This window comes from Stenella coeruleoalba (genome assembly GCF_951394435.1).
Source record: "Stenella coeruleoalba genome assembly, chromosome: 13".
Lineage (NCBI taxonomy): Eukaryota > Metazoa > Chordata > Mammalia > Artiodactyla > Delphinidae > Stenella > Stenella coeruleoalba.
The window spans coordinates 9,099,619-9,125,982 of NC_137159.1; the positions used below are offsets into that span (position 1 = coordinate 9,099,619).

Below are 26,364 nucleotides of genomic sequence, written 5' to 3' on the forward strand. Positions count from 1 at the left end.
TGGGGAGTGGGGTGTTCCTTGTATGTGATGTGTCACTTTTGCTACTTCCAGAATTCTCTCTTTGCCTTTGACTTTTGACAGTTTAATCATAATGTGTCTCATTGTAGGCCTTTTCAAGTTCAACCTGTGTGGGGTTCTTTGGGCCTCATAACTCTAGATGTCCACTTATCTCCCCACAACACTGGGGGAGCTAGATGTCCACCGTGGGCTCTCTCTTTCCCATCTGAGAAACTGTAGGCGCTAGGGGGCCCTCTCAGTGCAGCGCTGTACCAGCCTGGTAGAGAGGTGATATGACCAGAGTATAGCCATTTCTCTTACCTTTCTAATACAGTTTTTTTCTTCTTCTTCTTCTTTCCTGCTCTCTGTGGTCCAAGGATGTTCTTGAGCCTCACCCCTGTATTTTGGGATTTTCACAATGGTATCTCATCTATGGGTCGTTGTTGGGTGGTCTTCTTGTGAGGGGGACTGAAGTCAAGAATGACCTACGTCACCATCTTGATGATGTCACTATCCAAAAGACATCATTGATAATAGGAAAAGGAGGGACAGGGAGAAAATACAGTACATACATTTGACAAAGGACATGTATCTAGAATATATAAAGAACTCTTAAACTCAAAATTAAGACATCCCAGTTAAAATACTTTGAACAGACACTTTGCAAAAGAAGATATCTGATTGGGCAGTAAACAAATGAAAAGATGTTCAACATCATTAGTCCTTAGGGAAATGAAAATTTAAGCTAAAATGGATTTATTGGAAAATATTGATATAGGAGTAATCTGTATCTTTTCTCTTAAGTCACTATATAGCTGTCTCTAATAAAAGTCATACAGGGGACCATTTTAAACTGTTGGTGACTTTTTAAAAGGTTTTACTTGTTAAAGTGGTTTTATTCCCCTCTTATTTCTGCTTGCAACGCTTACTGTGGATCAAGCTACAAAAGAGTAGTTCCCAAGTGTGAGAGTGGACATAAAAGTGCCTGTTTCTGGGCTCCATACTAGATGTAAGGAATCAGAATCGAGAGGCGCGGGGCCCTGGAATCTGCATTTCTACAAGCATCCTAGATGATTAAGATGTAGGTAGACCACAAATCATTCGTTATGAAATACTGGGCCGAAGAGAACCTTTTGTTTAGGTAGTAATTGCCCCTAGGAAAATATTTTAAATTTCACAGTTTAAACAAATTCCCAAAGCTCCAAGAATGTTTTGTGTGCTTCATTTGGGAAGGTCTTGTGTGCTTAATTTCGACCTAACAGTTCACCAGGCAACACAGATTTCATGTATCTCTCCAGTTGTTCCCTCGCTTGAAGTCAGAATAGCCCTTATTCATCTCCTTCTCCCCAAATAAACAGTTAATGTTTTAGTGAAAATAAAATATTGTATTGAGTTTCAGAAAAAATACAATCACTGCCGAAAGCATAAAATCATGTTATTACTTTTATAATGTCTAAGATTCTGTTTCTTTGAAATTGACAAAGGGCACCGTTTTTCATATTGCTTCTTCCCCAGTTTATTTTTCAACATTATGGATTTGTAGACATTTGCTTTCTGTTAATAAAGCACTAAGGAGTGTCATGGCCATTCTAAATAAACAGCAGCCATTTCAATCAGCTGTAGGTATGTGATAGCTATGTTATTGAATTTTGGGTTTTGTTAAGATAAGATTATCCCTATGACAATTTGTGTTGTACCCACTCAAATATTAAATTGGTCCTTAGATATAGATCTGCTGTTGTTTTGAAAATATGCATTTATTTATGAGAGAATTATCTGTTATGTATTGTCCCCTCTATCTCATATTCTGTGAGCATCCTGTAAGTGTCACGATAACAATTGGCTGGACACCACTTCTTTGGAACATTTTATGGGAGGTCTTAGCCCACATAAGGCATGAAAAAGGAAAACAAGGTCTAAGGATTTAAAAGGAAGAAACAGAATTGTTGTTACTTGCAGGTGATCTGTCTACAGAGACAATTCAAGATAGTGATCATTTTAGCAACACATATAATGGCAGGGGAAAATCTAAGAGAATCTATAGACTGTTAGAATTAACTCACCAAAATGCCTGGGTTTAAGATCAGTACCCCCAAATCAGTAACTTTTTAATATAAAGCAATAACCATGTATATCTATCTGCCTACTTGACATCTCCATCTAGATAAGACATCTCAAGTTTAAATGTCTAAAACAATACTCTTGAATCCCTACCCAACTACCCTTCCCCACTTCCAACCTACTCTTGCATGTCATGACTACGTATCCAGTTTCTCGGGCCAAAATCTTAGAGTTAAGTCATCTTGATGCCTCTCTTCTTTCTCTTACACTCCAAAATCAATCCATCAGCATGATGTCTCTAGCTTCCAAAAATATTCAGAAAAGAGCCACTTCTCACCACCCTCCCTTGCAGTCATCCTGGACCACAGTGGCTGTCCCCTCCTCTCTGGACAACTGCAGGGCCTTCATGCTTCACTCTTGGGCTCATGCAGTCTCTTCTTCATACAGCAGCCAGATTTGACCTTTTAAATGTGTTAGATCATGTTACTTCCTTGCTCAAAACACTGTAGACGCTTATTGTTACACTGAGGATAAAATCCAGACTTCTGCAAGGAGACCTGGCCTCTGTACCGCTCTGATCTCAGCTCCGGTCTCCTCCCCCTCCTTCCTGTACTCTGGCCACTTCAGCCTCCTGGTTCCTCATCATGCCAAGGACATTCCTGCTTTCTTCCTCCAGATCGCCACCAGTCAGGTCTCAGCCCCAGTGTCCCTCCTCAGATAGACCGTCTATGTTCCTGCTGTGTTTGATTTGTCTTTATATGTTGGACGTCATCACGTGATGTGTTCTATTTTGTTTTCCCCATTGGCATGTTAGTGCCATGAGAACAGCCTCTTTGTTCTCATGGCCCAGCCACTAGACAGCCCCTGCCATTCGGTATATTTGTGTTGAGTGAATGGGGTGTGCACCGCACCTTTTTCCCTTGCCTGGCCACTTTAAACATTTCCACTTGAAGTTTGGGGATTAGGCTCTCAGTTCTGTGAGAGAAAAAAAAAACTGTATCTTAATCTCCTTTGTATCTCTAGCATCTAACACAGTCATTGTTTATATATGTGTGAATTACTGACTTAGACACATTTACTTTATGCATTACAATTTTTTTTTTCTTGATTGGATGGAGATTTTATGTAAGTTTGAGTTTCACACTGTTAAAACTGATGAACTCATCAGTATCTATTGTTTTAAAGGAGCTGAAGAGTATCCTCGTTACAGTATGTCTAAGAAGGGCAGAAATCAAGAGGGGGTAGATTCTGTACCTCTGGCTACATGTGGCAGCTGCCTTGTGAGGAATTGTGCCTTCATTTTCCCAGTGTCTTTAGTTTTGTGCTTTAGTAAAGTATAGTCTTACATTTGGTCTTTCCCTTCTCGTGTTTGTCATCTTTAATGTTCAACATATGTAGAAGGATTGTCAAGCAGCACAGAGTAATACTCTTAATTGCTAAGGCTAGAAACACTTTTCAACCTTATTTTTTTAAGCTCAATTATTCCACTGCTCAGACTATTTAATCTTTATTGAGTTAAATCTAGATCTTCCACATTTTCTGTATGTCCTTGTCTATTTCTATTGTATTTCCTGAATGAAACTACTACATCCTGTGAAGCTTGTGTTCTTTTGAATTGCAGAGGTGATGGAAATAAAGTAGTCTCACAGAATGGGTTTTGCTCTTACATCATTTCTTAAAATACAGCAGAAAGATAATCTACTGTTTAGAAACTTTAGTGTCTGAATGACTTTCTCCCTCTCTCAGTATGTAAACAGATGACTTTAGGTATGCGGACCTCCTCTCCAAGGTTATTTATACTTTGCATCAATGTTAGGTCATGGTGATGTCTAGGAGGTTTGCTTATTCAGGAATCTGTTTTAGTGAGAAGTTCTAGTATCAAGGGGAATAGTTAGAAATGATACTCAAATATTTAGGCCAAGACATCATAGATCAGTATGTTCCAAACTCTCAGATTAAAAAGATATTTCAGTTCTTGGAAATTTCTATCCCCAAATTGACTCTTGTTTAGTTCTTTGACACTCTAGTTACAATGGGATCATGAGTTTTTATCTCTATAAATTGCCTTCCAAGTACAAGTAATTATTTATTGTTCATTGTACATGTATTAAAAATCCAAATGAGACAGTTCCGTGGCAGTCCAGTGGTTAGGACTTGGTGCTTTCGCTGCGGTGCCCCAGGTTAAATCCCTGGTTGAGGAAATGAGATCCCTTAAGCCGCGTGGTGTGGCAAAAAAAAAAAAAAAAAATCCAAATGAACATATTAAGGTATATTGTTATCAGTTATATCAACCAAATAAAGTTCAGCAGTCTATTTGAGCAGTTTCTGTTTTTGCATACCTTTGATAGGAAAAACACTCCTTTTTTTCACCATTTTTTAAAACAAATGTTTATTGATTTCCTCCAATAAAAAAGTAACGCATATTTCTAATATAAGACTCCACTTTTCTTAAAGAAACTTTATCATGACAAAACTCAAGTGTCTGACTTTGGTTTGGGGAAACACATATGTTGAAGAATTGCTTCTTAGGCTGTTTTCTTTTTACTTACAGTATATCTCTGTACCGGGGTAATTGCAGACCTATACGATTTGAGCCACCAATGCTGGATTTCCATGAACAGTAAGTTTAAAATTTTCAGGCCATAGCAATATTACGTATATTTTATGCATGCGTTTGTCTTGCCTTTTGCCTGTGTTATCTTGTATGAGAAAGTTACATGTTTTAGTCATCAGGAAAGTAAATAATGTTGAATACAGTTTGAAGATGGGAAGTAAGTATCTGTTATAAATCTAACGTATAATATTAAAGTTTGAAGTTTGAAAAATATCCACATTTTGGAGTCTCTGGTTCAGAGGATCTTATCTTCAGAAGCAGCATTAAACTTGGTTACCTTTCTGATTAGCACTTCATTTCCAGTTTTATTATTTAACATTTTTCCTTGTGGATGTGGAAGAATATATTAATTTGTTTGATGTATATGCTTTTAAAGTACAAACTTTTCTACATCATCAAATAAATAATATTATCACCAACCCAGGAGGCCAAACAAAAGCAGATCCTACAGGAAGACAAGGTCCAATCACAGAGTACTTCCTCAAACCATAGTTCTGCTTACCTTCTGCCTCTGGGTCTCAGGTTTTGCACATCTCAGATACACTGAGGGGAAGACAAGTCTTCACCCGTATTTGGTTCCAACCCAATTTAGCAGGTAGGTAAAGAGAACATCTTAAATGATATAACTTCTAGAGTAATACCACTCTGGTAAGTTAGCAGAAGAAAGGAAGTTTTTTTAAATTTGTTTGTCCTTTTTTTTAAAAATAATTTTTATTGAAGTAAAGTTAATTTACAATGTTGTGTTACTTTCAGGTGTACAGCAAAGTGAATCAGTTATGCATATACATATATCTACTCTTTTTTAGACTCTTTTCCCATATAGGTCTTTACAAAATATTGAGTAGAGCTCCCTGTGCTATACAGTAGGTCCTTATTAGTTATCTATTTTATATATAGTAGTGTATATATGTCAATATCAATCTTCCAATGTATCCCTCCCACTCCTTTACCCCCCCTACCCGGTGACCATAGGTTTGTTTTCTACATCCGTGACTCTGTTTCTGTTTTATGAATAAGTTCATTTGTACCATTTTTTTAGATCCCACCTATAAGCAATATCATATGATATTTGTCTTTGTCTGACTTCACTCAGTATGACAATCTCTAGATCCATCCATGTTGCTGCAAATGGCGTTATTTCATTCTTTTTTATGGCTGAGTAATATTCCATCGTATATATGTACCACATCTTCTTTATCCGTACCTCTGTCGATGGATATTTAGGTTGCTTCCATGTCCTGGCTATTGTAAATAGTGCTGCAGTGAACATTGGGGTGCATGTATCTTTTCGAATTATGGTTTTCTCTGGATATATGCCCAGGAGTAGGATTGCTGGATCATATGTTAGCTCTATTTTTAGTTTTCTAAGGAACCTCCATAGTGGCTGTACCAATTTACATTCCCACCAACAGTGTAGGAGGGTTTCCTTTTCTCCACACCCTCTCCAGCATTTATTAGAAGAAAAGAATTTAAAAGGGAAGTTGGTAGGGGGAGCTGTATGCAGGTCTATTCTGATTCAATAAATAACTGTAATTTTTTTAATGTTGTCAAAGTTGTAGTTAACCGTTTTCTACTAGTGAAGACATTAAATTTAAATAATTTCTGTTTAAATATTTCAGGGTATTTTTAAATTTGGAAGTGTATTAATCTTTTGATTTGAACCCAGGTACCTGAAACTGTTCTTCTACACTAAGATGTTAATGTCAAGTTTTCATTTAGTTTTTACGTGTACCACAGTAGTCAGCCTTGCATTTTTTAACATTCTTTAATTAATTCTGTAATAATTTCTTTACAATCTCAAACCTAGAATAATCAAATATATCAGTTATACTTGTACAAAACCATGGTAGAGTAGTCAGCATAAGAAGAGCTATCTGATAACAACTCCATCTTTTCAGGTGTTTACAGAGATCATGGATTTTTGGGGTGGGGCTGCAGAGAGAAGTTTGTGTGCTTCCTTTTTGTACCTACAGATGGAATCAGTATTTGCAAGTAGTCGTTATATAAATAGTAAAATTGACTTGTGGGTGTTAGGTTTAAAGACCATAATGTTCAGATAGGAAATACATCACTGTTGTTTCTGTCCTATAAAAAGGTTTAGAAACGATGTTGAAATGGCAAAAACATAGAGTTCTTAATCCAGTCACAGTAATATATCACCCGTAGTCTCCTTCTGTCAAATGCCAAGATATTTAATGAAACATGGCATGCATTTTGATCTTTAGCAAGAATGTTCATTATTTTTAAAATAATGATGAGTTCTATCTCTCTGATGAACTCCAATCTAGGACTGTGGCATGGGCCATGTTTATGATGACACCATGAGCCTGGGGACAGAGGAGATCAGGGTACAGTAGCAAAACTTTAAGTCTAACATAGTGAGTATTCTTACTTTGAAAAGCTTAGCAGTAACCATTTTAGAGAGATTGTTTCAAAAGTTATATCCGGGCTTCCCTGGTGGCACAGTGGTTGAGAGTCCACCTGCCGATGCAGGGGACACGGGTTCGTGCCCCGGTCCGGGAAGATCTCACATGCTGCGGAGCGGCTGGGCCCATGAGCCATGGCTGCTGAGCCTGCGCGTCCAGAGCCTGTGCTCCACAACGGGAGAGGCCACAACAGTGAGAGGCCCGCATACCGCAAAAAAAAAAAAGTTATATCCAACGTTTTTCACTTCATTTTTTTTTTAAGGGAGTTTTGAAAATTTCATGCATCCCCTGAGATAAAGAAATTTTCAGGTGTGCAAAATATCTGAATTGAAATTGGTAATTCCTGTTCCAAATTATCTGTCCCTCAACGCTTTACATAATGAATGCCCCACCCCCTAAATAGGAGAAATTGAGATAAGGGCAAGCAAAATTCTGGACTGGTAGTTTTAACCTTTTTTTGGATCATGGTTTTCTTTAAGAACAGATGAAAGCTATCAGAACCTCTTCCTTCCTTTCCCCAAATGCACACACACACAGTTGCACATACAAATAACATTTTGCACATAGGTTCAAGGGTTTTATAGCCATCCCCATCAAAGTCCATATCTGGATCCTTAAGCGCTAGTAAAGAATTCCTGTTCTAGGCCACAGATTATTAAATCATCACTACAGAATTTACTGGGGTTTTGCCCAATATGCTAGCAGTACATGTTCACTGTGGTATACTTAGAAAATGCTTATCAAGAGAAAGAAGCAAAAATTTACCAGTAATCCAACCACCCAGAAACATAAACATTGAACTTCTATCCTTCAAGTCCTTTTTCTGTGTATCTGTATTTATTTATTGAGTTACAAAAATATAACAGTATTTTCTGACCATAAACTATTTTATAACCTGCTTTCTTTTTTAAAAAAATAAATTTATTTATTTATTTATTATTGGCTTCATTGGGTCTTCATTGCTGCCCATGGGCTTTCTCTAGTTGTGGTGAGCGGGGTCTACTCTTCGTTGTGGTGCGTGGGCTTCTCATTGCGTTGGCCTCTCTTGTTGCAGAGCACAGGCTCTAGGCACGCAGGCTTCAGTAGTTGTGACATGTGGGCTCAGTAGTTGTGGCTTGCGGGCTCTAGAGCGCAAGCTCAGTAGTTGTGGGTCACGGGCTCTAGAGGACAGGCTAAGTAGTTGTGGCGCATGGGCTTAGTTGCTCCGAGACATGTGGGATCTTCCCAGACCAGGGATTGAACCCATGTCCCCTGCATTGGCAGGTAGAGTCTTTTTTTTTTTAACGTCTTTATTGGAGTATAATTGCTTTACAATGTTGTGTTAGTTTCTGCTGTATAACAAAGTGAATCAGTTATATATGTACCTATGTTCCCATATCTCCGGACCCTCTTGCATCTCCCTCCCACCCTCCCCATCCCTTCCCTCTAGGTGGTCACAAAGCACAGAGCTGATCTCCCTGTGCTATGCGGCTACTTCCCACTAGCTATCTGTTTTACATTTGGCAGTGTATATATGTCCATGCCACTCTCTCACTTCGTCCCAGCTTACCCTTCCCCCTCCCTGTGTCCTCAAGTCCATTCTCTACGTTTGCGTCTTTATTCCTGGCAGGTAGATTCTTAACCACGCACCACCAGGGAAGTCCCTAACCTGCTTTCTAAACATATATACTGTGCATTTTTTTATTCCATAGAATTTTCTGTTACATTATTTTGTGGTATCAAAGAACAGCAAATTGTATGGATATATTTTTTAAATTCATTTATTGTTTTAAACTCTTTGGTCTTATAATCAGTGCTGAAACTAATGCTTTAAGCACAACCATTACTAGTTCCTCAGGAAAGTCCAAAAAAATGGAATTAGGAGATGAAAGGATATGCAGAATGTAAAACATTTTTAGTTAATATTTAGGCTAGCGAGTAATTAGGCGTCATGTACAAGGAGCACCGATAGGAATCAATGAACTGATCTACGACTGTAGAGGACGATGTGCTGAAGATGTGCGAACAGACAGATGCACTCCACTACAGACGAGGGTTGGGTTATACGATGAAGAAAATTGTTTGAAGCAGACTGTGAGCTCTTGGTTACAGGTTAGACTGGACTGTTCCCCAAAGCAGCAAATTTATATGCTGCTGCAAAAGAGCAGAAACAAAAGGAAAAAAAATTTACCCTTAATTTAAACTTTTCTGTGTCCAGCCTGAGAGCACTGAACAGAGTTTGTTTTTATCTCATAAAGGTAGAAGTGGATCTATAGAAGTAGGAGTTGGGAGCAGATGTGAATACATGTATTAGGGTTCAATCAGAGGAACAGATCCAGTCAGATCCAGTGTTGTGTGTGTGTGTGTTTGTCCGTATATGTTTATGTGTGGAGTTTTTATAAGGAATTGGCTTATCTAATTGTGGGAGCTGGTTAAGCAAGCCCCAAGTGTACAGGGGCAGGCACTCAGGAAGGGAAAATTGCGAGCAGGCTGGAGCCTCAAGGGCAGGACCTGAATATTGATGTCCACGGGCCGGCACTTGGGGAGGATCCCAAGGAAGCAGGCCAGTCTCACATCCAGCTGTTGTTGGGAGTCTTTTAGCTCAGATGACGGCCAAACTCTCTTTGAAAGCTCCAGGCATGTTATACATACTTTAAGAGGCTCCTCTCCAAAAAGAATTTTTCATAGAAGGTTTCATGCAGTCATACAGAAAAATAGAACAGATAGTGAATATATTCTTAAACTAAATTCAATAATTAAAAATTTTGCCATATTCATATTTTTGTTCATTTTTTTAATCATTTGTAGCAGACATAATGACATTTCATGCCTACCTTCTGCATAAGTACAGTACCATCATTGGTATTGTAAGAAAATTAACAGTAATTACAGAGTGCCGTAATCCGTCTGTTTTGGTCAGTGCTGTTGTTGTTTGGTTTCTAAGTGATAGAAATCTAACTGAAAGGAGTTGAGCAAAAATAAGGATATACTAGAAGGAATTCCAAGGACTGTAATATATTTGCAGAAAGTTCACAGTTGCAGTGGGACCTGGGAACGACGTTATCCAGCACCACTAGGCCTTTCTTCCGCCCGCCCCCATCTCTTATCTCTGCCCCACTTGCTGTTGGCTTCTTGTCTCCCACTGCCCATATCTTTTCCCTACAATGATGAGAGCAAATCTACTGACTGTTCTTGAGACCCGCATTCTCTAGCCTCCCTTCCTCGGGGAATAATAGCTTCTTTTACTTTAGTTGGAAAAATCTCAGAGTAGTACAGTCATCACCCTGGCTTAGGTGAGGTGGCTACCTCATCACTCAGATAAGGACGGTGTTTGGTAGTGGACGTGTTTTCCAGGGGGTGTCTCTGTAATTATCAGGGTTTCACCCAGAGAAAGAAAAGTCGTGCAGTGGGAACTCCAGTTGAAGCCCGTTACAACCTCCCTGGCCCATTGAACCTCCAATGACCTTCAGTCCTCTGTAAAACACGCCTTCCCCAGCCTGCCTAGCAGAGGTAGAAACTGCCTTCCCCCTGCTTCCATGGTGTGGCGTTCACTCCGCAGAGCTGGGATGGATCCACACCCAGAATTTGCTTTAGGTGTCAAGACTGGTTCACACACCAAGAAGGGTGAAAAGATTTATTATCCTCACATAATGAAGCTTTCTGGGGAGAGCAGAGAGGGCTCCCAAGGTCTGAAAAATGGCTTGAGAGAGCAGAGAAAGGAAACTGGCTTGGCTCTTATGCTTAGGGGGTGAGGCTGGGCAGGCTTGCATGGTCTGAACTTCTTAGTAGATCGGAGAGAGAGTGTGCAGGCTTCCCTGTGGGCTTGCCCAGATGTGGGGCATAAGGTGAAGGGACATTGTGGGGCTTGAAAACTGTCAGCAATGAGACATCAAAACTGGAATTGGGTTCTTCATCACACCTGACATCCTCTGCTAACTTCTGTCAGTGCTGGTTATTGCTCTAATTGGTTCTTCTGACGTCTGCTTCCCTACTAGACCTGACTATCAAGATAAATACGCGCTATTTATCTTTACATATCTGGCACGTACTTCACACTTAACACATGCCGTCCATTGTCTTTAAGTCCAGCAAGATTACCTGCTGATTTCTTCTGCTACAGTAAAATTCGTTTTGTATTTTCAAGTGTTTTTTGCAGCACTTCATTAAACATTTACGATACCTTTTCTTCTTGATCCAGCAATGTACTGATTTAATTAATGCCCATGCTGTAAATGTTTCATTAGCTTCATATGTCTAGCAGTAATTTTAGGACTTGAGAAGTAGCCTTAACAGAACACTTTATAATATTCTCTTCCAGAAATTGTAAGTGATCAGAAATCATTGTTCACTGTACCTTGACTTATGCGCTGAAGTTTTGCCTTATGTTTTCTGTGAACTACTTCTACTGCTTGTGGTCATTTTTTCTAAACCAGAAGCCATTCTTAATTTTAAAACACCCTTTGCAGTAACTGGAAGAACTTTTGAGTCGGATGAAATTTATCACTCCAGGTTGCCTTCAGTTGCCAACCAGGGTCTCCAAGACGGTTTCCTGTCCTTTAGCAAGGATGCAGCTCTAGTTCCGTGGCTGCTTTCTAAACCGCCGTGGCCTCACTCCTCTCACTACCCTGGCCGTCCCTACCGCCCTCTAGAATGTCTTTGACGTTTGATCAAATTAACTTTCTTGAAAAATAGGCTTTCTTTGTTTACATCCGTTTTGTTTAAATTTATTCTTTGATTCTACTTTTTTGCCCCTTCCCTCTCCCTCCCTCTCCCTCTGCCCTTCTCTTCTTTCCCCCCTTCCCCCCTCTCTCTCTCTAGCAGTCAGCCTGGAGCAATCTTGGGCCTGACCACCACCTTCCCCTCACCCCCTGCTTTACTCACCCCCCCACAGTTATTTATGCCAGTGCTGTTAAATATTTTTCTGTTTCCATAACAACTCCTTTTTTCAAACATTTATTGCAGATTTAAAAGATTCTTTGGGTGGGATCTTGTTTTACTGAGTTCTTTGGTTTATATAATTATTAAGTGAAGAAAATCTTGATTTCAAATCTAAAAGTTTAAAACAGAGACTTAATGGCTTTTAAAAGGGTGGAAATTGAATAAACTTGCTAAAAATGGAGGTGTTTATTGTCAAGTTCAGTTGATGAGAGGCATTTCTCCCTAATCACTTTTTGGTATTCCGAGAAAATCAAGTAGGCCCTCTTTTCTAAAGGGATGTTTGGTGCTTTTTAGCTTTCCAGTTTATAACTGTTCAACCAACACTCCAGCTCAGCCCTCAGTCTAAAATGTGTTTGAGACGATGGTCAGATTTTGTGGTAATCGAGTGGTCAAAGTAGTGCATATTGATTTGGCCCAAATTCCTGCCAAAAGTTGTGTTTAATAGACTGCTGTGTCACTGTCATTCACAAAGTTTGCCTGAGGGCAGCTACTTAGCCATTTCTTCGGCTGTTTCGTGGCACTGCATTGTCATCTTTCTGTGGCTAGAAAAATTGCCATTGACCACAAAATTGCAGCTTACTTTCCAAGCTAGTCTCTAATTCACGAGTGCTTCTTCCTAATTCTTTTGCGCCTCAGACTCTTGTAAAATATGGACAGTTAGTCAGAAGCTCTGCTCTTGAGAGAACAGCTGTATATCTCAGCTTGGTTTATCTATAAATAATTCACACTAACCCCCTTGGCCCTCCTCCTGTCTTTGGAGCAGCTGATAATGGAAACAAACTGGACCAGCACACTAGCAGGCATTTGAAAATCTTTGTCTTATTTTTAAATCTTACCTGTCTAGCCAAGCAGTCACACATGATGCTTATGACAGGCAGGATTCTAAGATGCCCCCCGATTCCTGGCCCCTAAGGTGCTCATTCACCTTCTCCCAATTGTATTCAATCAAACACTCATCTAGATGTTGCTGTAGAATTTTCAAAGAATTTTGAAAATGTAATTAAGGTCCCAAATCAGTTGACCTTTAAGATAGGGAGGTAATCTGGGCACCTGACCTAACCACACATGAGTCCTCTACATCTGGCTGTGGCAGTCAGAGACAGAAATGTCGGAGATTTGAAGCATGAGAGGTATTTGATGCAAGGGAGTTTCTTTGTGTTGGTTTTGGAAAGGGCAGGGGCCATATGGCAAGAGGCTGAGAGCAACCTAAACGTTGCCAGCAACCTGCATGAGCTTAGAAGGGAACTTTGAGCCGTGATGTGTGAGACCCTGAGCAGATACACCAGTCATGCTGTGCCTGGACTCCTACCGTACAGAACTGAGAGATGATAAATGGGCATTGCTTTAACCCTCTCGGTTTGTGGTACTTTGTTAGGCAGCATAGAAAACTGATGCACTGCTTATTTATTCACAAGTAAATTTGTATTAGTACTTGAGCATAGTTTTCCATGGTTCAGTGTGACTTCTCTCCTCAGTCTTCCACTTTGTCAAGGGAACCGAGGAGAGGGAGAGGCAGGGGAAGCTGTTTGTATGCGGTCTGTAAGTTGGTCCATCCAAGGAGACCTCCCTCTGCTTCCATGGTCTGGACCACCTGGAACTGCAGGAAGCCTGCTCTGTGTGTGCATGAGTGGCTGGAATAGCCTGCTGACGCCTTCCCTCAGTTCTTGTTACTCCAGACTTCTCTCGGCAACGTAAGTAGATGACCCTTCTCCAAGGGTTCATTTCCGGAGGGTGTGGCTTAGGGCCTTTCCTCTTTGATCCCTAGAAGAAAGGGTAAGGCCAGCCTCACCGGCACTGCAAACCAAGCTTTCTGATCCACCCCTGCTTCCAGGCTCCTAGAACCTCCAGGCTTGTTTCCTTACCCCAGAGCCCTCTCCTGTAGCAGGCCATCTTCAGTCCTGTCTTCTTCAAGGATCCCCCAGAGTACTTGTCTGTGTTATACCCTGTCTTCTTTATCTAAACTGAGATTGATTGCACTGAGGTCAATGGAGGAAAAACATTAAGAACAAATTCATAGGGAGGAGAAACACTGGTTGCCAGGTAGCCTGTGGGACACTTGAATTGTAAAAGAGCCTGTTTGCTGAAAAAAGCACATAATCGGTGGACTACAGGGTGGAAGGAGCACATTTTTATCTCTGTGTACTGTTATTCTACTATATGTGTATAAAGCTTGAGGAAGAAGAGTTTTATCTTCCATATTGTCTTTGTAAAGCTTCTTCCTGCAGCATCGTGGCCATAGTTTGAAGTCCCAGCTGGATCTGTACCTACTTCCCTAATTATTTTATGGTCCCGTGACCCTACCTGAGATCGCTGAGCCTGTTGGTTAAGAGGTCTAGCTCCTGAGAAAGTCTCTGCCTGAGCAAGAGGAAGTCCACGCACTGGGGGCTCCCGAGGGCGCTCAGCTTCCTGCCTCCTAACCCTAAATGCGTTGTTGCAGACCTGCCTCTGGATGCCCCTCTGTCCCTTCCTCAGGGCCCAAGCCTTGGTTCACCTTTGGGTTTTTTCCTCATGGCTGAACCGTAAGCCACAGAAAGATTTTGAGCCTCGTGGTGGCTGGGCTGTAAACCACGGAGCAGTTTTGGACCAGGTTTTTGCTTCCCTGCAAAGCAGGAAGCTCGCCTGTGGGATCCTGCCTCCCAAGGGCAGTCTGTGGGTACAGCCTCTTAGTGACCGCTAATGCCGCAGAATCACCTGCTCTCTGCTGAGAGACTTGAAGGGAGTTCACCTTCTCTACAGCCTTCCCGCTTCTGGCAAGAGCTGGTGGCATCTGCAGTGATGAGCTCTCAGAAGGGGAGTATGTCTTGGTTTAAGGCTTAGAGGCACCAGAAGACATTGAACCTCAGCAACAACAAAACTTCATGTCAGCATTATAAAGAAATTCTCAGATGGTGTGTAAAATAAAAAGCAGCACAGCCCATTTTGAAAACCTTAAAAATGTGTTAAATGCTTACAAAAGACAGTGAAGAGTTCTTATTTATATAGTTTGTGGACCTTATGCATATGAACGTGACTTTTTTGGGTAGTATGGAAAGAAGGTATTGTTATCCCATTCTAGAAAAGACAATGTTTAAAACAACTTGAGTCAACTGTAGATGAAGCTGCAGAAGAAATGAATAAAGTGGTGCTGAGTTACATTTGATGTTGATTTAGGTGATACAGAATATGAGAATCAAGTGAAATAATGTGACTGTGTTAGAAGTCAGGCTGAGCGCATGTAATTCTGCCCAACTTTAGACTTTGAGGGTTTTACCCCCAAAAGAAGAAGTCCTAATAAGGAAGTTAGACAAACCTCTAAGGAAACAGACTAAAACTTCTGCTTGGACAGTAAAATGAGCTCTGAGTTTATTTATCATAATGTTTAATTATAACACTTCCACCCTAAGTTCTCTTATATTCTATTTAGATAAAATTTGTTAAAGTACTTTTCAAATTGAATTATTGAGGGATCATATCACAACATACGGGGCTTCCTGTCTGACTCAACAGGGTTCAGCATTGATGGCTATATAAGCACCTGTAAAGGTAAGGTAGCATTGTTAACAGTGGTGGCTCAGATGTAGGTCCTCGGCAAATACCTTTAGATTCATTGACCTCAAGTAAACAACTCACATAGCAAAGCCACCTTGACTGACGTGGTCACTCTAAAGCAAAAGGAAGAGTAAAAGACTGAATGCGTTATTTCACTTTTATATGATGATGCTTAACAATTATAGGGCAGTGTTACTTTCCAGAGTATTTTCATTACTTTACCACATTATTTTCACCTTTTTTCATTTTTATGAAATATAATATACAGACAGAAATGAATAAGACATATGTATAGTTTTGTATCTGCCACCCAGTTAGAAATTATTCTTATGTAATTTTACTGTATGTAATTATATTTTAACATATAAATAATATTGTGATATAGCTCATTCTGGTTTTTTTCCAACTGAGATATAACTGATAAATAACATTGTAAGTTTAAGGTATATAGCACGTTGATTTGACTTACGCTGCAGAATGATTACCACCATGGCATGAGCTAACACCTGCATCACATCACATAATTACCATTTCTTTTTTGTGGTGAGAACATTTAAGATCTTAGCAACTTTCAAGCGTATAGTACAGTATTATTAACTGTAATCACTATGCTATACATTAGATCACCAGAACTTATTCATCTTCTAACTGGAAATGTGTACTCTTGGACCGACATCTCTCCTTTACCCCCACCCCCTAGTCCCTGGCAAATACCATTCTAGTCTGTTTCTAGGAGTTCGGCTTTTTGAGATTCCACATATAAGTGATATCACACAGATTTGTCTTTCTCTGACTTACTTCACTTAGCATAATGCCCTGAAGTCCATCCGTGTTGTTACAAATGGCAGGGTTTCCTTTTTTCTCATGGCTGAATAATGTTCCATCGTGTATATATACACCACAGCTTCCTTATGCATTCATCCATCGATGGACACTTCAGTTGTTTCCATATCTTGACCATTGTGAACAACGCTGCGGTAACCCTGAGAGTGCCATGTATCTCTTCGATACCCTGTTTTCATTTCCTTCAGATATGGGAAGAAGAGGGGGTTGCTGGAGCATAAGGTAGTTCTGTTTTTAATTTTTTGAGGAACTTCCACACTGCTTTCCATAGTGGCTGCATAGCTCATTCTATTTCTTAACCTTTTTAAAGGTCTGTTTTTGTTAGATTATTTTTCTGCTCACTTATTTCTAACCACTGGAGTAAAATAGTGAGTACTTACTCTACCGTTAACTCCCCCTTTGATGGCTACACATATTGCCTCTCCTGCCTTACCACCACAGACAGCCCTGCAGTGAAATCCTCTTACAGGGTCACTTACGGACCGTCATGGGAATTTCTCTGGAACTATAAGCGCAGAGTGGAATGCATAGGTTACAGAGTGTGAGTACACTTCACGTATCTAGGTATGGCCTGATTGCTCTTGTGAATGGCTCTTCCTCTCTGTACTCCTCCGAGCAGTCCACTAGCATTCCTGTATTGCCATGTCCCCTGTATTCGCACTTAACATTAGCCAGCTTTCTAATTTTGCTAGTTAATAGGGATAACATGATGCCTTGTTAATTTTGCATTTCTCTCATCACTAGTAAGTTCGAATATCCATCTCTATATGCTTATTGGCCTTTTGAGTTTCCTCTTCCGATAAATTGCCTGTTCATATCCTTTGACCATTTTTCTTTTGGGGTTCTTAGTAATTAGAAATTCCTCTTATAGTCTGAAAATAACCTTAAAGTCTAAAAAGATATTTAGACATTGCAAATATCTTTTCCCAGCTTGTCATGTGTCTGTTAAATTTTCCCATCTGGTATTTTGTTGAACAGAAAGTCTTAATATTTTCCCCAACTTCTGAAAAATTTAAAAGTACAGAGAAGTTGGAAGAATAACACGGTGAACACCTACATAACCTTTATCCAGATTAACCAAGAGCTAACCTTTTCTTTCTGTCTCTTTTTCTTTCTACACACACACAAACTCCACTTTTTTTCCCGAAAGTAAACGTATACATCATATTTCACCCCTGAGTTCTTCAGTGTGTGAATCCTAAGGGACTGGTCCTAAGTAGCCACAATTCCATTATCACACCCAAAGAATCTAATATTGATGCAGTAACATTATCTAATATATAGTTTACATTCAAATTTCCCTAATTGCCAAAAGCAATATAGTCTTCCATCCTCTAACCAGGTTTAAATTAAGGATGACACATTGCATTTGGTTGGTAGGTGTCTTTAATCTAGAACTGTTTCCTACCTTTTTTCTTTATTCATAAGATTGAAATTTTTGTAGTCCAGGTCAGTTGACTTATAGAATAGCCTATAAACTGGATTTGCCTGATTATATCCTAATGATTAGATTTCAGGCTAAACATTTTTGTCAAGAACATTACATAGATAATGTTGTATTACGTTATATCAGGGTAACGTAATGTCCATATTTCTAATTATTGTTGATGCTGAGTTTGAACGCTCATTGGTGTACTACCTGCCAGATCCTGCAAATTGTAAAGACGGCTTTTCCTCTTCGTAATTAATAAATAATCTGTAGGGTTGCTATCCTGTTCTCCATCAATCTTTCATCTAATAGTTTACCTCATCCGCACCCATAGACTCTTACCTGAATCAGTCATTACATCGATAGTTGCAAAATGGTGATTCCTTTTTTCCCCTTCAAATTCTATCATTGTTTTTTTTCATTTAGGAATCAAGATTCTTCCCCCTCTTTTCTTTGACCATCACTATAGACCAAGGGTTAGCAAATTATGGCCCTTGACACCTGTTTTTATATATAAAGTTTCACTGGAGCATAGCCATACCCATTCATTCACGTTTGTCTATGGCTGCTTTTTGCACAACAGTGGCAGACCGGGTAGTTGTGACAGAGATTGCATGGTCTGTAAAGCCTAAAACATTTACCGTCTGGCCCATTACAGAAAAAGGTTGTTGATCTCTGCTATAGACTCATGGGTTTTGTTTTTAAATCAGTGTGTAATAACCCTTTACTTTCACTGTTCTTTTTGCTCCAAATTTTACAGATTTTGCCAGTGGGAGCCTGTTTAAGCTGATTCCTTTTTCTTTTTTTGATACATCCTATTATCTTTGAACAATTCTTTGCTTTCTAATAGAACAAATGTTCTAGACTTCCTTATGTTTTGCTTTGTCCAAGACCTGGAATTAGCCAAAACTAAAGAAATCCTGGTCTCTTCAGTGGGAAATGACATTTAGAAACCCAGATCTGGGCACTGAATGTGCTCATTGCCCCAATATGTCATTGCTTCTGTGTTCATGTGGACCAGTCTCTGAAGGAATATATACATGTATATATACATATGCATTATGTATGTATATATTGATATGTATACATGCATAAATCATGGCCCATACTGATAAGTCCAGTTCATATTTTCCCAATTCAAATCCAGCCTCACAGAGTTCTTTCTCATCTTCCCCCATTTTGTATCAGCATCTCTCTTTTCCCCAAAGTGTTTGGTAGAATAGTCCCTTTAAATATTTGGTAGACTTTGCCAGTCAAGTCCTTATGGACTGGAGTTTTCTTTGTGGGGAAGTTTTAAATTGCAGATTTAATTTCTTCAGTAGTTTTATTTTCTGTAGTGCTTACATATTTTTTTCTTAAATTTGTCAGTTTTCGCAAGCTCTGTTTTTCTAGGAGTATGGCAATTTCAGGATTTTCAAATTTACTATCATAAAGTTAATATAATTTTATGATTGTTTTACTGTTTGTAGCATCTGTAGTGATGTCTTCTTCATCACTGCTGGTATTGATATTTTATGCCTCCTCTTTTTTCTTTATTCATCTTGCCAGGTAGTTAACAATTTATTAGTCCCCCCTGCCAAAATGGGAATTTTTGACTTCATAAATCATCTCTATTTTATGTTTTGCTTCATTGATTTCCACTCTTATTTGTATTATTTCTTTCCTTGTACTTTCTTATTTTAATTTGCTGTTCTTTTTCTAATGACATGGATGCTTAGCTCATTAATTTTCAGGCTTTCTTCTTTTCAAATATGTACATTAAGGTTTATGAATTTTCGATTAAGCACAACTTGAACTGTATTCCACAAGTTTTTAATGAGTTAATTTCTTCATTTTGATTCAGTTCCAGATAGTTCTTAATTTTTATTCATCTTTGATCCATGAGTTGTTTACACATGTTGGTTTATTTACATATTTATAGAGAATCTGTTTATCTGTTTGTTATTGGTTTCTAGTTTAATTGGGCCAGGAATAGAAAATTCTGCATATAAAAGGATTCTGAACAAAGAAGAGATAGAACAAATAGAAAATAACCAGCAAGATGGTAGACTTTAACCATAAAAATAATTACATTTAATATAAATAGTCTAAACACAGCAATTAAGAGACCAAGATTGTCACATTAAAAAAGCAAGACACAACTAACAACAGAAACCCAAAATATAGGAAGCAACACTAACAGAACTAAAGGGAAAAACCCGACAGTTCAATAGTAATAGTTGGAGATTTAGGTACCCCACTTTTGATAATGGCATTTGGAAAGGAAGAATTAAACCATCTCTATTTTCAGATGTTATACTCTTGTACATAGGACATCCTAAGCAATCCACTTTTAAAAAAAAATAGAATAAGTGAGTTCAGCAAGGTTACAGGATATTAGATCAATATACAAAAATATTTGTTCTATACACTAGCAATGGACAATCAAAATTAAGACAATTCCATTTACAATGGCATCAAAAATAAAATACTTACATACAAATTTTTAAAAAATAGTGCTGTATACTAAAAATGCCAAACCATTGTCAAAAGAAATTAAAGCACTAAGTAAATAGAAACCATCCCGCATTCATAAATCAGAAGACACAAATGAGAATGGCAGTACTCCCTGAATTGATCTGTGGATTCAACACAATCCCCATCAAAACCACAACTGACTTTTTTACAGAAATTGGCAAGCTGGTATTAAAATTCACATGTAAATAAGAAGGATCCGGGATAGCCAAACAATTTTTTAAAAGGAGACCAATGTGGGAAGACTAATAGCTCCCAATGTCAGAAACCTTCTAAAGAGCTTTAGTAGTCAAGACCCTGTAATACTGCCATGTAGATAAATGGGAAAGAATTTAGATTCCAGAAATAGAACTTTATATTTATTGTAAATTGATTTTGACAAGGGTGCCAGGACAATTAAATGAAGAAAGAATAATCTTTGCAACAAATGGTGCTAAGACAACTGGCAAAAGAATTAAGTTGGATCCCCTACCTGACACCATACACAAAAATTAATTCAAAGTGTATCGTAGAGCTAAATGTAAATGTAACAAAGCCAAACTATAAAACCTTAGAGGAAAACATTGTAATGTGTCTCCATTATGCAGTGATTTGTACAATATTTTCTTAGATATGGCTCCAGAAGCACAAGTGACAAAAGATAAAACATACACGTTGGATTACATAAAAATTAAAAACTTTTGTGCTGCAAATGCTACCATCAAGAAGGTGAAAAGAGAGCCACAGAATGGGAGAAAATATTTGCAAATATCTCCTAAGAGGCTTATATCCATAATGTATAAAAAACTCTTGCAACTCCTTAAATTTTGCTGTGTGCTTATTAAGTACAGGGTTTCCTCATCTCTCCTTGTTGACATTTCATAAATGCTTTCAATCAAGAATTATTTCATTTTTTTTTAAATTTTGGGTTTTGCCCATTGTTTTTGTCCATATTCTTCAAGTATTCCTACACTCCATTTTCCAAATATTACCACTTCTAGTTATGTTCTACATATCTGTTTTTCTTTTGATTTTTATAGCTCTATCTTTTAAAGTATTCTAAATATATATACTTTCTTACTGAATTTGGAACTAAATTGTCAATCTGATCTTCCAGCTCACGAATAGAGTTTTATGTACCTATATCCCATCCATTGTCTTTGTACATTATGTTTTCTGCTGATATTTTCTCCTGTTTTCTATAGGCTTTCTTCATTTTACTAGTATCTTGCCATTTCTCCTTAAGCATATTCCATTATGCTTATTTTTAATTCTTGGTTTAACTTTTGCAGCTTCAGGTATGCATTATTCAGCCTTTACTAGGTTATGCTGTGATCACAAACGACCCAGTGGGATTTAGACTAGAAGAGCACTCCTATCTGTGAAATGCCATTTACTTAGCAGAAGAAACAGAGTACAAGAAGACTCTTAAAACTTAATGATATATGTCACTCTTGCTCACATTTCATTGGCCTACTGTTAATGAAGTGGAGAGATACAAGCCTCTCACCAGTTCAGTCAGCCAATTGGGAACAATATTGTGGTCTATCACAACACTGTATATGTTTTCAACTTGATTGTACTACTCCTCACAGATCATGTTATTTTGATGTGTGAACTTCTGAGTTGCTGTCTTATAATACATATTGAGGAAGAGCAGAAGACCAAGCCTTTCTCTTTGTCTCTTCTTGTGAATTTAAGAAGGAAGATGATCCCCAAGGTGGAGAGGTCCAGTTACATACACACATTCACATAAAAACTATTGATTGTCCTATGTTCCCACCACTCTATCTGACAGTGCTTAGGCAAAAGTGTCTGGAAGAGGTATCTTCCTAAATTGTAATCTAACAACTTTAGGGCTTTGGAGGACCAGAGAGAGGAGTGTAGAGGCGGGTGTGTTCAAGTGTAGCTGATCAGCAGCTTCTTACCCCAGTGAGCCTTTCTGCCGTCTGGGTTGAAGGGGGAGGCTTTGATTGTACCAAGGCAAGCAGGGAAGGGAATGGAGAAGAGGAGAGTTATTCCTGGCTTCTCGCGGCCTGCGCTGCCCTGTGTCCCTCACTTTTCCCCACCTGCCAGTTCAGGCAGCCTTCTGTTCCCCCAAGGGTTTCTTGCTGTTTTTGGTTAATCCTTGGAATCAGGGATTAACTTCTAAAATTTTCCAGCGTTGTTGTTTGTATATGCAGCTGTTAGGGGGTGTCAGGGAGAACCAGTAACATATACTAACCAATTCACCATTTTAAAAGGAACCCAAAGCCCCTGGTTTGTTTTTTTTTAAACTAGTGAAAGTTGTCAGCTGTTCACTGTTTGATCAGTTTTCCAACATCATAAGTTACAAGTGATAAACTGAACTGAGGAAAAGGCAGGGGCAAAAATTCCTGAAGGACAGAAGCATGGTGGACAGTTGAACCACATATAAAACGTAATTCTGGCGCTGCATCTTCAACTACTTAGAATTTGAGGTTTCTACAGATGAAATAAAATTTCAGAAAGCATAGGCCAAAATGATTGTACAAGAAGAGGACCTTGTGACAGAAGCTGTAACTGAATTAGAACATGAGGGTTTGGATTCACATAGAGGATAGGGAAGAAAACACAGAGCAAAGACATTGGTAAAGGCGTGGGGGTCATGCACATGGAACCAGCCTGACTCAGGTGGAAACATAGGGAACCACGTGTGGAGGCTGAGTGATTCCAGATTAGGGGGCTGATAACCACTTCATAACAGCAGGTGGTATTACAGAGAGAAAGAAAGGGATCTGACCATTTTGTTCCCTGCCTGCTTCTTCACTAGACTGTAACCACTGAGGTCATGGGCAGGGGCAGGGGCGGGCAAGCTGCCCCATGCACGCTCTCACCAGGTGCCTGGTTCTGTGCTAGACAATACGAGGAATACACAGTGCGCATACAACGTAAACTTCGTCCTTAAGGTACTGATAATCTTGCTGAGGAAATAAGACAGGTGCCAATTAAATAACTCGAGAGAACTCTGAAAAAACGTAATTTATTTGCAGAATTCTCTTAAGCTGTCAAGCTAGGAAGCCTGTGCAAATATGATTAGCAACGTAAGTACTTAATGGACTACATACTAAGGAGGTTTCACTTTTCAGACAAACTGTAATGTGGATGCCATGGGGAACGTTAAAATGAATCTGTGGACATCAGACCTCGAGTGTGTGCTTTATACTGTTCCTTTGAGAGGGTTAGAGCAGGGACTAGAGCCAGATGGCCTGGATTCAGGGTGATGTTCCAAGTATGACTTTAGGCGAGTTAATTAAGCTTTCTGTGCCTTGGTGTCCTCATCTATAAAATGAGTATAACAACAGCCCCTAACTTATAAGGCAGATCTGCTCACATAACGTTGCCACTAAACTTCTTCTAAATTGAAGAGCATCTATCAGTGGAATTTGGGGAGAGGAGGATAAGATTCAGAATTAGTAGAGAAGCAGGCGGTAGGTGGTATTACAGAAAGTAATAAAGGGATCTGACCGTTTTGTTCCCTGCCTGCCTCCTCACTAGATTGTAAACTTCATCCGGGTGGAGACTTGCCCCCTTACATCCCAGTACCTGGCTCAGTGTGTGACATACAGTTGGCACTCAATAATTTTATTTGCTGAATAGCGAATGCATGCATTTTATGTGTAATTTTAGGTATAAACTAATTTAATATATAATTTCATACGTTTGGGTATGTATTTGTCTAAATAATTTTGATGTTTAATTTTTTAACAACTAGAGGTTAACTCTGAAACTAGAAATTGTCTTTGAAGTATTTGTAACAGTTTTCTTTTTGTTTTTACAGACCAGTTGGAATGCCAAAAATGGAAAAAGTTTACTTACATAATCCTAGTTCTGAAGAAACTATTACTTTAGTATCAATATCTGCTACAACATCACATTTTCATGCATCATTTTTTCAAAATAGGGTAAGCATCTCTGCTGTATTTGATTTCTTTTGAGTTTGAAATTGAAATGTCTAGGGTTTTTAGTGTATAATTTTACTTTGCTATAATTAAAATCTAGTTTGAATGTTTCACATTTATTCTGGACTTTAGTTTGCCCCATTTCCTGAGAATTATCACTTCTACTTTTCAACACACATTGTTTTTCTCAACATGAAACAGCCTAACAAATCAACTTTGAAACTTAAGCACTCTGAAAAATGTAGCGTTCATATATTCAGTTGGTTTTCTTGTCCTACCTAATAATAGGTAATTCCTCAGCGTTGTGTTAGTTTTCTATTGCTGTGTAATAAATCACCACAAACACCCACTTATTAGCACATGGTTCTGTAAGCCACAAGTCCAGTGGGTCCAGTGGGCTCTGAGTATCTTAAGGCTGTAACTAAGATGTCAGCTGGGCTGAGTCATTGACTGGAGGCTCAGGGGAAATCCACTCCCAGACACATTCAAGTTGTCGGCAGAATTCAGTGCCTTGTGCTTGTAGAACTGAGGTCCCCGTTTCATTGCTGGCTGTCAGCCAGAGACCTCTCTCAGTTCCCTGAGGTACCCACACTCCTTGTCACCATCTTGAAGCCAGCACTGGTGCGTCACATCTCCCTCGCGCTTCAGAAATCTGACCTCTCCTACCACCGGTGGAGAAAACTCTGCTTTAATCATGTCATTGGGTCAGCATCACCTGGGTAGTCTCCTTTTTGATTAACTCAGAGTCAGCTGACTAATAATCTCATTATATCTGCAAAATCCCTCTTATCAAGTAGTGCAGATCACAGGTGTGGTATCCTTCATATTCACAGTCACAGAAATTAGGGCAGGAAATTTGAGGGCCTGTTTAGGGTTCTTCCTACACAGGTGTCCTATAAAATTTTACTTATAATCATTTTCGTAGATAGTATGCAAACTTGTTACTATAAAAAAAACTTTTATCTGGCAAAAAAAAGATCTTAATAAATTTTGGATTTGAGAGAATGCATTAAGCTTTAATATATAGGCTTCCGAAATAATTAGCTAAATAGCAAATGTCAGAGGGAAGTAAATGAATGGAGCCTGATTTCATCTTCCGAGGGTTTTCACTGACTCCTTTGAAGAGATATGACTAAATAACCAATTTTTAGCATATAAATTTATATCAATTATTTCGATTTTTACATTTCTCCTTTCTAAAATCCTGGCTTCATCGTATGTTGTCATTAAGTAGCAATTTCTAGGGTAAATAATGGCATATAATTTTGGCTTTTTTAAAATTTAAAACTATTTTGTAAACAAGGAATGGATAAGTCAGCATATTTTGATGATAAAGTTTTAATTTTCTTGTTGTACTCTTGGAAAGCATCCCTTTTCTAAAATATTTTCTAAAACAAGTTTCCCTTGAGTTATTATTTGTTTTACCTAAAAGATATTTCCACAATTTTTATAAATGTGCTGATGGTCTCAAACAATCAAATCCCAGTCTAAGAGAGACCTAGTCCAGTACCCTCATTATATAAATGAAGAGTTGAACCCCGGAGGGCTTTGCCTGTGGTCATGCAGTTAGGGATAAGAGCCAAGGTGAGGGTCTAGGTGTGCTGTTGACCTCCGCAGGGATTTGTATCATATTAAGCTACAGGGTGGGTCATATACATTACAATCTGTGTATGGAGACACACTTAGGTGTAAGTGGTGTCATCCAGCTTTCAGGCATTGCCACAGTGTAGAGACATGTTGGGTTAAAGGCAAAATAGTAAAGTGCAATGAAAACTGTTTAAAAGTAGTGCACAACTACACTACAGATTTTATTTTTACCTTGTTAACTTACTTTGCTAATTCAAGCAATGTTTTGTTGTTTCTAAACATCAAGCTTCACCCTTGTTAGAGACCAGGATTTTTACTTTTTTCATGTTCCTATCACAATACAAAGCAGACCAAATAAATAGCAGAGTTACAAATAGATTCTTACAGGGGCTAGCCAGGTAGACGATGCAGACCAAGTGGAATGGGGGGTGACCTGGAAGAGCACATGTCCCATCCAAAGGCACCAGCCCCCACTCAGCTCCAGCCAGTGGTGGCCACGTGGGAATGTAAGCTCATGCACAGTTCTTCTGATTTTCCAAGAAGACTTGG

General features: G+C 38.9%; 1 protein-coding gene across 2 annotated transcripts in view; it reads left to right on the forward strand.

The window, feature by feature from the left end:
* The window catches only part of TMEM131 (transmembrane protein 131), a 192,757-nt gene that overhangs the window by 68,742 nt on the left and 97,651 nt on the right, over positions 1 to 26,364 (forward strand). For both annotated transcript variants that reach the window (XM_079940485.1, XM_079940486.1), the window contains exons 4-5: positions 4,610 to 4,678; positions 24,108 to 24,231. In XM_079940485.1, the coding sequence (XP_079796611.1) occupies positions 4,610 to 4,678; positions 24,108 to 24,231 (193 nt within the window). The remainder of the gene's footprint in view (positions 1 to 4,609; positions 4,679 to 24,107; positions 24,232 to 26,364) is intronic.